A 13,509-nucleotide genomic window follows, 5' to 3' on the forward strand; every position below is an offset into this window, starting at 1 on the left:
ATAACTTTTTAACGGATTGTCTGATTTTGCTCAAACTCTCACTGATGTGTTTTACTAATATTGCTGCATTCACTCAATCCACATATCTATGAAGGTGAACTTGTCCTTTAAGAACGGCTGGTGATCAGTCTGATGTGCTATGCTTATCAAAATTTCCATCCAGTCGTTCTTAAGTTGTTCGTAACTTTACGAACAGCTTTATGAAACATCCCCTGGTTGTTAAGTTGTATGTATAACTATTCTGTAAAAACATACTTTTGTAAAAATTCAAAATTCAATGGCTTTCTTATGTTTGGCCCAGTCTTGACGAAACATTTATTTGTTTCATCTCTATTACCTTCATTTTAAATACAACTTTAACATGTTGTAGAATTGCACTTTAATTTATCAAAATCCTGCAAAGCACTTTAAATGACTAAGCTCTAAGCTTCTTTATTTCTTTTTTCTTTTTTGAGCACGCCTGGACTGAGGTAAAACTTGCGCGAGACTACGAAATGAAACGTCTCTGCAGAATAAATTGCCACGTAACATGCGCAGTGCAACATGCACTTCTCGTCATTAGTCGTCATTCATAATGACAGACGTTCTTCCCACCGGTGGGCAGCCCGTAACAAAGTGAATGCACATTAATCAAACTAGCGCAAATCTCGACACAATAAGCCTCATCACTCTCAAACCATTGTGTCGCATTACATTGTCTGATAAGTGCGAAATAGAATTTCTACAGACAGGCATCTCCGTTTGTGCACCAGAATGGACTGCCCCTTGAGACATTTTTTTTTCCCCCTCTCCCCTCCTTTTCTTACCACCTTTATTCTTCAGATCATTCTGCATCATTGTAAATATTTTCTCTTTTGCTTTGAAAGACTTTTCTTTCTTTCATTACCCGCTACTTTCACTTTCGTACCAGGCGGGTACTCAACGTGCAAGTCGTCTTCCGCAATGATTCTCAACCTGTACTGTGGATTTGATGGCTGCTCTTATATTACAAAAAACCAGGTGTAAGAAATCAATTAATTTCCTATCATGAGTACGGTAAGAACGTGCTGACACATGCAGACCAAATGATGATATCTCCTCCTTGTGTCTGACGTTGTCATTAAGGAGTTATGTTATCGCTCTACTTAGGCGCACATGCGGAAATTTCCAGAGACAGCCGTCTCATACGTTCAACAGGATCCTATTACATTCTGCTTTGAAAAGAAGGAACTTAAAAACTGTGCTCAATCACGCTTTGGATTGCCAGTAATTCTTCTTCACAATGCTGTTAGACCAATAATGTGTGATATTCTTGAAAATGAATATTACATATTGACTTTATGTAGCGTACAGAAGATGTAATGTGGATATTGCCTTTGAAGTCCTCATCTTTTATCTCTAATTAATAAAAAAATAAAAAAAAAAGAAACCAAACAGAGCACTATTCCATACCTTTATCAACTTTTTTAGGGCAACTAAAAAGAAAAAAAAAATAAAGTAACTGAATAAGATATAAGTTAAGTTATTATCTGTAACTGAAAATTGTGGCCAAGGATATATATATATTTTTTAAAGACATCGGAATCCCTGAATCCCTCCAAAATGACGCTTGATGCACTCTACTGACTCCATACGAATACTACACATCAACGCTGCAGAGGGTGGCCTCCTCAGATCCAACGACATGACGTAAGTGGATAGCCCCAATCTCTTTTGAAAAAGTCACATGATTTTTTCGCCCTCCACAAAAGAAATCGTGGAGGTCTCGCGCCAGAGGCATTTCAGATTCACGTGCTGAGAAGAATAAGAGTCTTGTGGGCGTTTGCTGCAATCACAAAATCAATACAGAGCAAAAAAAAGGGGGACACTGGTATATGGGTATCTATACAAAAAAAAAACCAAAAAAAAAAACCCACAGAACAAGACAGAATAGAGTGAGGAATAGACAGGGAAGAGAAGGAGAGATGGAAGAGAGAGAGAAGGAGGGAGAGAGTGAGGGAGAGAGAGACAGGACGAGAGGGGGAGAGAAAGAAAGAGAGAATGGAGGAGGGCAGAATGTGTGCAACAGCACACAATGTATCATGCAATACGATGCCTGGAAGATACAATATTGATGAGCCCTTGCCGGCAACGGCGGGAGAAATCATAACTTGATGAGCAAAAGCCCTGCATGGCATGCGAAAGCACAGAAGCATTTTCCCTATCACGCGAAGAGAAAACGTGACTCTTATTGTATAACTCTACAACAGGATATATGATTCTAAGAGGATTACATGAACATACATGCTTTTTGAAACAATGACTGCAGCTCATACTGAATCAAACAATTTCTTTTCCTTTTTTTTTTTACATTTGATTTCTTTCCTCCTTTAATGACAGGGAACATGACAGAATTATGCACACAGATCTACTTCACATCTGTTTTTGTCTTTTGTAGCTGTTTGTATGTATGTTTTTTGTTTTGTTTTGTTCTGTTTGTTTCTTTTGTTTCTTTTTTGATGGGGGTGTTGTCTTGACACTGTTATAGGAAGTGTCTTAACATGACAACAGGTTGTAAATTGGGTCAAGACAAAATGAAGGAATGAAATAGATTAAAGGCACATACGAGAAGGTCAGGTGCTAGATTTTTCTCTACAGAGAGGGAACGAGAAGCAGACATTGTGGTCATGAGACAGAGGATGGATGACCACTGGGGAAATATTGGTGTCACGCGCAAACGTGGAGGAATCAAAGGCAGCAGATTGAAGTGGGAACTTACTTGACTACGTGCTCCATGTCGTTGCGGTACACCCGTTCTAGGCTCTCCGCGGGGAACCCCATCGCGATAATGTTGGGGCAGATATCTGTTGCAGCGCAAAGAGTTAAGGTGATGACGATGTAAAATGGTGCCGGATCCACAGCCTAAATAAAGGAGAGGTTACAGCCACACACACACATATTAACACACACACAAAGACATACACACACAACATATTGTCGATACACCTATGCATCTTACTGTTGTACACAAGTGTAGCCAGTGTAATTTGAGTCTTTCTTTTGATGATTAGGCCTATATGTACTGGTCCATTCAACAACAACAAAAAAAAACACACAAAAAAAACTGATTTGAAGTGGTGATCAAATCATTTATAATAAGAAATAAAATAAGTACATAATGATGCAAACAATCAGAGGGGCAAATTACATTACAGGTAGTCATCACCTGAATACACAATACCTGTTTCATATTTTCAGATGGAATGACTACATGTAGACAATGTACAGTAAGTCACACTGGAAACAAGTGCTTTCAAAGAAGTTTCCTTGCATAACTGCATGTATTTTCATATTGGGTAAAGCAAAATAAGGATCATAAAATCAAGCAAAGGAAATTTCATCTCCTTCTGAAATAAAAAGAAAATACAACAGCAGCAAATATCTGTCACTCTTATTCAGATGTTATTTCATTTTATCTTTCAAATTAGTTAGTAAATGATCTCTTAAAAACAATTGGTAACAGATAAGACTGATAATTATGTACTTCAATGTCAAAAATCAAACAAATACACGTGGGCATGCAATTGTGCACACCACAAACTTTGTACCCCACGGGTCTTCCGGTCCAGATATAGACAAGATATATTTACAATAACCCATAGCGTCAGAATAACATTTTTGTGGTTTGGTGAGTGCAGTATCTTTACATCATACCTTCCCAACCATTCATTGTTAGTATTTTGCAGAGAAGATATTGATGATCATTTACTGAGCGTTTCTGTTCCTAAACTGGCAACTAATTTTAAGAATTAAAAATTCCTGTTTCTGTCTCAAATTGGCAAATTTTTAAAAAGAAAATTTTGCCAACTGTGGAGATTTTATAAAGTTCCATCAATTTTCTTTTCTTTTTTCTTTTTTTTTGGGGGGGGGGGATATGCAAGATATGGAGGGAATTTCGAAGAGATGTAATTAAATGTTGACAAAATAATGATTTCAGCAGCAAATTTCTCCATGGATTTGATGATAGAATAATGTCACATCACTGTAAAAGTGTAATTTTTACGCACACATTTTGTGCATTTTGCACAAGAAACTAGCACGAATATACAGGTGCGTAAATTTCATCTTACCCAGCAGAGTGCAAAAAATTCACTTTTACAGTATCAGATTGTGAGTGATGTGAGTCACTACTACATGCAGTAGGACTTAATACGCAGTGAATTGTTCAGGTAGTTCTTTTGGTTGGGATTTTGAGACAAATTAAAATCCCAGCTGGAGACTGAAGTATGTGGATCAGAGAGGTGTGCAGGAGAAAACTAATGGAACTGTGGGTTCTGCACAATGAACTCTATACGTTATGCCAGTTGCGTGAAATCTGATGTTGCATCAAGGTTTGAGAGAGTCCACTGCATGAGTATGTGTTTCGGATATATTTAGCATTCATCCATTTATATGTTAGTAACAGGAACACTGCAGACATATAATCCCACATCAAAATGGGGAATATAATGGAAACTACATTACCATGAAGAGATGTTGATGAACTCGTATCACACAAAATCTCGGGATTATGAACGCAGATTTGAGTGAGATGCTCTCGGCTCCTCAACTGCCATTCATTATCACATAAATTTTCATATGCATCACAACAATGATACACAAATAGTGTTTTAAACAGAAAGAGGGTAATCGTGGCTCTATGTGCAACTCCTCTTTCCTCGCTTTCACACGTACTGAGAGTGCTTAAATTTGTAACACGATTGTAATGATGCATCACTAGAATCGTGTCTCAAATTAAACATTCTTGTCGTGTGAATGCAAACTGGAATTGTGGAAGGTGATTTGAATTTAATTCTAGTCGTGTTTCAAATTACAGTCTGGAGGTATTTTCCATTTTCATTTCATTTCATTTCATTTCATTTCATTTCATTTATTTCAACACGGCACATGATTCAGCCAGACAGCTGTTCTTCCTCATGTCCGTGCATCATGAGGTAAAAATGACATACTTTTTTTTTCAAAACATATACACATGTACATGAAACATTTCACAAGAATTACCGAGCAAAACAGACGTGTGAACGATTGACCATCAATTGTGGGTTTACTGGGGGGCGGAGCTTACGGTGACCTTTCAATCACTTCCGCAGAAAGACTGCACTCCTCAAATGCTCACACTGCAGTCAAAAAGCTCATGCTACTTACGGCTCACTCTGAAATTCGAAACCCGCAGAATCCGTGAAGCCTTCTTTGGTGATGTGAACAAACTATGATTTGAATTGTAACTGCAATCTTGTTTGTAATTCAGCATATAATTAAGTTTCGCAATAGGCTTGAAAACAACCTTTGTTTATCTGCCATTGAGATAATCACAACACTTTTCTCTTTCTTTCTGTTTTCTCTCTCATAATGCTTATCACAGATATATACCTTGATATGTGAGTGCCCACATTTCTGATGCTGAATCAAACTGCACTCAGTCCAGTGCCAGAGGAGATGTGACAATGACAATAGAAAATATAAATAAACAGAAGAAAATAATGCAGAGGTCACATACGCACATGCTGTGAAGGTGTGTAGTAAATGAAACACCAGAATGAAACACTCTCAGATCCCTAAATCTCTGTGACATGATATACAAGTCGCCGATGGTAATGATACCTAGGTAGTTGAATCTGCTTTATGGTAAGAACATCAATGGCTAATGTAGAAATTGGTAGATATTACTGAGAATTCAAAAACAAAGAAAAATAAAACACAACAACCAGATCAAAGTTTGTATAGTGTTATGTTCAAAGTCATAACTTCTTCAAAAAGTTCAGTGACTTTGTAAGAAAAGAATGTGCTATCAACACGAGGACATACCAGGAAAAGTAAGTTTGGTTTTTCTCTTTGTTTTCACAGAGATAACATTTTGTTGCACTTTTTTTTTTTATGTTGGTTGTGGAGTTTTACAATGGGGTGGGGAAGCCGAGCATGGGGCGACTAATAAATCATATTTCAGCGTGATCATTAAGTGAGCTTCTGTCAGTTCAAAGTTGATATCATAAATCTCCGGCATCGGGGCTCCGTTGGTATGGCCCAGCCGGAAATAATGCAGTTGGTAGCGATAAGAAAGGTGGGCAAAGTTCGCACGGGTTGAGAAGTGTGGTTCATAAGAAGCACGAGGCAGCTCATGTACTGTACTCTCCCAGTAAAACTGGGGTTTAAAGGGAAATACGGTTGTAGCTTCTGCAGTATCATCAGATATAAGGCTCAACAGTGTGAGTAAAGTCAATACCAGGTTTTCTTCTTCTTTTTTTTTCTCACCTGGCAACATGGACAAACTATTTGATCTCTAGTAATCACACTTTGGATAGTATCTTTGTACAGAGTCCATAGTGGCAAAAACATGTAGGGGAAAAAAAAACAAATAAACTTGCCAATAAAAAATAAAAAATACAAAAATACAAAATTTAAAAATATTCAAATCACACTTCATAATGCAACAGCTCTCCCAAGAATGACGGACATAAATGTATTTACCCTTACTGCCATACTTGAATCAGTGATCACAGATTTCATTGTCAAATACCGGTAATCTTCACCACACTTTGAGCAATCTGTTCACATTTGCCTAAATATCATTATCCATGATGTGCAATTGTACAATTATTGCATTTCAGTCAATTTTGTACTATAGTCTAAAAAAAAAAAATCTTAGTTTTGTATACTGCCAACGCTCTCCATGGAGTTTAATGGCAAACAGATACTGTAAAAAATTATATATTCGCGACATGAATTTTTGCGAATTGGAGCCGACGGCCTTTTTCGCGGCATGAAATTTTCGCAAACTGCCACTGGCATTCAATGCATACAGTGTAGACAAGAACTTTTGTGTGCATTTTAATTTCGCGAATCTTGGCGCTCGCAAAATTCGCGAAATTAAAATGCACGTGAACATTCCTCATTTTACAGTAATCACATATGAAAGCTACTGTAAAACCAGCAGGTAGGCCCTATATCTTGCTGTTTCTCTATGACATGTTTGACTTGGAATAATTTAAAGCACTGCATATGTACAGGATCTAAAAATCTCTACAAAATGCTGCACATTTGATATACCAGCCAGAACACACACACACACCCCATTCCCTAAATGAATGGGAGTACTGAATCCATGACTGAATCTGGTGTAGATTTATTCCAATTCAACCACGACAAGATTCTCAGGATGTAAAGTGGAGACTGTGTGTGCCTTTAATACACATTTATTATACAGATGAATCACAATACTGCACAGTATGATAGAGATGAAACAATCGAGACAATCATATAAAAGCATCTCTCAAATAGATAATATATGCACTTCCCTGCCAGGTGACATTGCAAATCTGAATGTGCTGTAAATTCTCAAAGTTGTATTGAGATATAACATCTCTTCTGTCATTATTCACATTTTCATGAGTATTCATAGTGCTCACTTTTCTGTCTCTCTATAAACTACGGCAAATATATTTCCCTACAATACAGCAATCAAGAAGTATGCCGATGACAGAAAATAGTATGCACCATATCTTTTCATTGTTTCTTTAAATAGATATTTCTTCCTCTTCCGTAATATCAGCACCATGCATGCATTCTTGAATCCTATATGTGCACGACAACACAGCGCATAGCCCCAAGACATGCGCAAATAACAGGAAGGAGAGATGAAAGTGATGATAGAGCACAAGAATTACACATTTGTAGCAATGTAGCAATTTCATTTTAGTACAGAGATAAACGATAACACAGGAGATACATCTTCGGGGGGGGGGGGGGGGGACTCATTTTCGTCAGTTCTAAAAATGTCACTAGATATTTCCCTGTTCTTGGTCTGTTTTTCCTCCAGCACCGTTTCATTTTCCTTGGTAACAATAACAGAGAGGGAACTGTGTTCAAACGCCTCTTCAGAGCCACTTAAGCACAGAAGAGCCATCGACTTCAAATATAAAATCTGATTGGTTAGGACGAAATGCATACTGGCATATTTTGAATTTGCAATGTGCAGTGTAATCATGTACAACATTGAATTAAGTGAGAGTCACATTTCTATCCAGGTTGATGTAACATCACACTGATGCCCAATTTTGTGTGTAGATTTTCAAGGAAAGCACATACCAAAGGCAGTGCCACAACCACAATAATGGCGACTAACAGCACAAACCACAGGCCAATGACACTATTCAAGAATGGAGGAGGCTCAATATAGTCATTATGACATTTAATATATGGGAAGGGGAGAACATTAAATATGCTATAAGTCTGAAGTGGAGGCTAGTTGCTCCTCCAGCTGCCAAGCTGTCATCAGAATTTGTGGATTGCCACTGACCTTGACCTGTCCTGGACTAAGCAGCTGAGTTGCACTTGCAGGTCAGAGGTCAAGCGAGGTGACGGGTAATTGATCTGCAGACTGGTTCATCTGCAACATGTGATAATCATTCATCCCCCGCCACCACTGATGGGTATTGTCAATGACGGGTATTGTCAATGACGGTTGTTGGGAGGCATGATGTGTGTGGGTATATCGTATACAAGTGTATAAGTGTGTGCAATACAACCAGTGTGAATAGAACAGTGCTGGGGGAAAGAGCCTGGATACAGAGCCTCGGAAACCTACTACTGCCAGTCAGTACAATGTATTCCAGTCTGCACCACTGCAACTTTTCACATTCATAAAATCATTTGCCATTTTTATATTGGGGGGGGGGGGGGGGTTGTGGAAGGTATACATCACATGTACGTCCATTGGTGTTAAGCCAGACACTACACAGAAATTGCACAAAACTATTGGACTTGACACACTTCACAGAATGAATGCTTCAACTCAAAGAAATGTCACTTGGTTGATCTACAAAGATTTAAAAGATAGCACTGTACTTGACCAAATGGTGGAGTCACAAAATATTGAATAAATCACATCACTCCGGTAAATTCTGTGCATCATCTACAAAAAGACAGGGAGAAAAAAAAAAAGATTACAATACATCTGTGTCTGGAACTTGCAATTTCAAATGGACATTGTCTTTAATGAATTATCAATGTTTCGGAAAATCTGCAAAAAACATCTCATAGTCACACACACACACACACACACACACACACACACACACACACACACACACACACACACACACACACAAGCACTGAACAGTGTAGGCCTATATAGTACAGGTATGTGATACTATCCATGCTTGTATTACAGTACATTCATTTTCATTCACTTTTTGATACATCATATTCATATACTTTTTTTCCTCCTTCAAAAACTCTAACATGTTACGTAGCTATGACCTTGCATTTAAAGATAATATAAAGTTTTGGTATTACCTCAAAAGTTTCCCTGAATTTCCTTGTCTTAGTTTGTGTTTCAGGTTAAAGTACCTTTCATATAACTAACACAGTGAGACTTACTCGCCCCAAAGTGCTCTCATGTCTTAGTAATCATTCAATAATGGTTTCGTACCAGAACCGCCGCCGTACGACGGCGGCGAGGTAGTATTGTGCGAGATAACTGGGACCAGCAGCGTGCAGCCCCATACGCATACTGTGTAGCGAACTGCGACCAGCAGCCCCATACGCATAGCTAAATGGGGCTTCGCATTGTAGCTTACAGGATCATGACAGATTTAGTATCGCGGGTAAATATCAACTTAAAATCCAAAAATTTCTTCAATTTGAAGACTTACCAGTTAAGTTGAAGTATTGAAACAGGCTTTGGGCAACGTTTGGTTTTGCCAATAGTCTCTTTCTGTTCGAATTGATGACTGAATGTGACTCGGTCGAGAGGACCCTGGGAGAGCTACACTGAATTGACGGCCAGCGCATGCGCACACAAACATCCGTTCATGGATTTGAAATTTGTTCGCATGTGATGTGTGCGTATGCGCTGGTCGTAGTAATCAGTGTACGTAGCTCTCCCAAGGTCCTCTCGACAGAGTCACATTCAGTCATCAATTCGAACAGAAAGGGACTATTGGCAGAACCAAACGTTGCCCGAAGCCTCTTTTCAAGACTTCAACTTAATTGGTAAGTCTTCAAATTGAAGAATTTTGTGGATTTTAAGTTGATATTTACCCGCGATACTAAATCTGTCATGATCCTGAATGCTACAATGCGAAGCCCCATTACGCTATGCGTATGGGGCTGCTGGTCGCAGTTAATTGCATGATTACTAAGAAATGAGAGCACTTTGGGGCGAGTAAGTCTCACAGTGTTAGTTATATGATAGATACTTTAACCTGAAACACGGAAATTCAGGGAAACTTTTGAGGTACCAAAACTTTTTATTATCTTTAAATTGTGAGTTTCCCCATTAGGCCTACATGGCACAAGCTCCATGCAAAGCATATTTCTTCACATACACTCTTTTCACCAAAGCAAGATTCTAGAATACCATCAGACATTTTCAGAGGGGTCTGTATTTAAGGGGAAAAACCCAACGCCCCTGTATAGATACTACCATAATGATATCGTGATGCATCACTTTGCGCTCGCTCTCCATAAAACTATTTGCTCAACAAGTGATAACAAAAGGTACACTTCTCCCCTCTGAACACCGACCATACACATACAAACCCAGCCACCATCTCTTCACGGGGAAATTCCCCTGAGTAATTCCTGGGAGCATTTTACAGTCTGTTGCGCAATCATAATCCACACCCCCGTCAGTCCCACTGAGAGAGAAAAAAAAAATGATCTGAAAACATTTAATCTTCTCCCAACACAAAAAGTACGTCCACATGGCTGTACAATTTCAATCACACATATACATCAGTAGCTGAAGTCCAAGTAAGTGATAAATTGGCTTTTAATACAGTCAAGTGGATTTCCACAAACTATGAAACCTGTGGTGTGGGCAATCCCTATTTCAATGTACGAATGATATCCATAATAATTCATCCCATCAAAAATGTTCAATGTCTCCAGTAAATCCATTTATAACAAAATTAGCAATGTGAATGAGATTCTAATAAGTGGTACAGTTCTCACTGTAATAGTGGATATTTTCATGCATATATTTTTTTTTTTTGCACCCAACCAGGTAAGATGAATTTTGCATGTTTCTAATTCAACAAAATCAAGACATTAAACTGTGGTACATATCACAAGCAATATATTCCCATGCTTTCATTGTCAAGCCAGTTTCTGGTCTAGCGAAATGGGCAAAAAACTTCCACTTTTATAGTACCATGACATTGCAAACATGTAATTCCTATTCTTTGCTGTTAGTACATCTAAAATTTCATTCAAACGACAAAATGCAATAAAGTATATATCTCCTTGCTACCTTACAGTAGTATAGCAGTTCAAGGTCATACAAACTTTTTTCCAATAACACAACTCCCTGTGATGTTTCAAGGAGTTTGTAGCCACAGGGCTAAGTCTTTTTTCATGAATAAGAAGTGATTAAAAATACACTAAAGGTTATCAAAGATTTATGTAAAATTGGACAAATATATACACACCTCAGGTCATTTAAATGTCAAGGAGTCAATTACAATGATATACTGAGGGACTCCTACCTGAGCTGTTAATGTCATTTCACAACCACATAAATTTATTGCGCACATTTTTTTAATGTATTTTACAATGTGACATGTCAATGATGATTGTCTCTTTGTTTGTTTTGTTTTTTCTAAAAACATATGTGTTCAATGCAAATATGTCTGGGGTTTTCAGTGGGCAGTGTATTTTCATATCATCAAAAATTGATAAATAAAAATCATCACAAGAGTGTGAGAAATTATATGTACCTTGTCTACTTGCATCCACAGCCAGTGAGGAGTAATATACAGTACAACAGACAGCAATGTACAAATCAGTAGACGTCTTTTCCAAGGTGACAATAGAAAGCAAAAGCCACACAACATACTGAAAATCACATATCGTCAGTCTTGCTTCGAATCATCTGTCCAAATATTTCTCTCTGATCTGTCATCCATTTCTCTTCTTCTTCTTCTTCTTCTTCTTCTTCTGTTTTTCATTTTATTTTATTTCATTCTTTTTTCTTCTTCTTTTTTTTTAAGGGGGTAGCACTGCTTTTATGGGCAATAATAATTCATTTTTGCATCAACTTTCCTACGTCTATTACACAGAGTAATATCAGACTATCAGAATGGTAGAATTTTCATGAAATCTAACAAAAAGAAAAAGAAAGTGCTACAAAATTCCTATAAATGTTTCATGTTTGCCCGGAACAGTGATGTTGGCTGCATTCACAAGGTGAAGTGAAAGAAGGAAATCATAGTTTCAAAAGCCTCCCATTGACCTACATACATAGATAGTCACTGATTTCCCATTCCTGAAAGTGTCTGGAAAAAAGAGAATGACTTGCATTCTTTGTAATGTGATAACCTACGGTATACAAGAAAAGTGATATCTAAATGGTAAGAGGTTGTAGATTGCTGTTTGAAGTTACTGATGAGAAGTACTTTCATGATGTAAATGTGATTTGCGAATATCATGCTGTGCACAAGTAAATGAGAGTGTTGAGAGGTGTGTAATTACCACGCGGCCTCACCTGCATACGGTGGCGACCGATATCTTTGTAATGGGGGGTATGTCCAATATCGATCATCATTCTCTTCTTGTGTAGTTTCATTCCATTCATAAAAGTCAACTTGGAACATTGAGTGACAGTGAACATTTTGAAGATGCATCAAGTCCCTGACATCAGTAGTCTCTCTCTAGAGGCTCTATCTCAAAACTCGCTGCAACGTACAGGTTCACTCACAGCTTGTAGCCATGCATGCAGAGCTACTACTTACATTGTACTATGTACGTGATAAATGCAATGGTGTCGGTGGCACCATCACAGCACATATGTCCATTTTAATTTTTGAAATGAAATGCTGCTATTGGAGCATGCAATCCAAATGTTCAAATATAATTTGGCATACATGTACATTTTTTTTCTAAATGCTGGTATCTCTTGTAGATGAGAATTTTCTCCTTTGCTTTTTTTTTTTTTCATGTGATAACTACATGTAAAGTATATCTTGGTATTCAAGAAATTCATAATCTCGCTGCTATTATTACTAAATAGCACTATTGTTCCCCAATGATAACTGCTTTTTCCCACTTGAAATGTGTGCTTGTTTGAGTAACTGAGACACAGATGCTTCTCAGACGCTCCTGTGGTTTCGGTTGGCTTATTCAATAGAACAGATTCTCCTTTAGAACACGTGCAGCAGCACCATTCATGTCTAATATCTCAAAGCATCATGACCCACATTTGTACATCGTATCGTTTGATAATGGCTTGTACTCTATGATGGCGTGTACCAGTATGAATCATAGGACGCCCATTTTTATATTCAGCAATGGTTTAACATAAACATGATCTCAGGTTCATTCACACTCATCTCCAGACACCAGTAGTACCGGGGGTTCCCCCTTGATTTCCTCTCTGGCAGATGCTAGAGGGAGAGAGAGAGAGAGAGCATGTGATCTATTGCCTTACAACTGTATGTGTAAACAGTGGTTTGCATAAAGCATTGAAGAAAAGTTTCTACCTGTTGAACAGAT

General features: G+C 38.0%; 1 protein-coding gene across 1 annotated transcript in view; it reads right to left on the reverse strand.

The window, feature by feature from the left end:
* The window catches only part of LOC140229327 (phosphatidylinositol 3,4,5-trisphosphate 3-phosphatase and dual-specificity protein phosphatase PTEN-like), a 35,982-nt gene extending 33,110 nt beyond the window's left edge, over positions 1-2,872 (reverse strand). Inside the window, exon 1 of the mRNA XM_072309603.1 lies at positions 2,738-2,872. Coding sequence (XP_072165704.1) covers positions 2,738-2,799 — 62 coding nt within the window. The 5' untranslated portion in view covers positions 2,800-2,872. The remainder of the gene's footprint in view (positions 1-2,737) is intronic.
* Between the last annotated feature and the right edge of the window lie 10,637 nt (positions 2,873-13,509).

Source organism: Diadema setosum, chromosome 5 (assembly GCF_964275005.1).
Source record: "Diadema setosum chromosome 5, eeDiaSeto1, whole genome shotgun sequence".
NCBI lineage: Eukaryota > Metazoa > Echinodermata > Echinoidea > Diadematoida > Diadematidae > Diadema > Diadema setosum.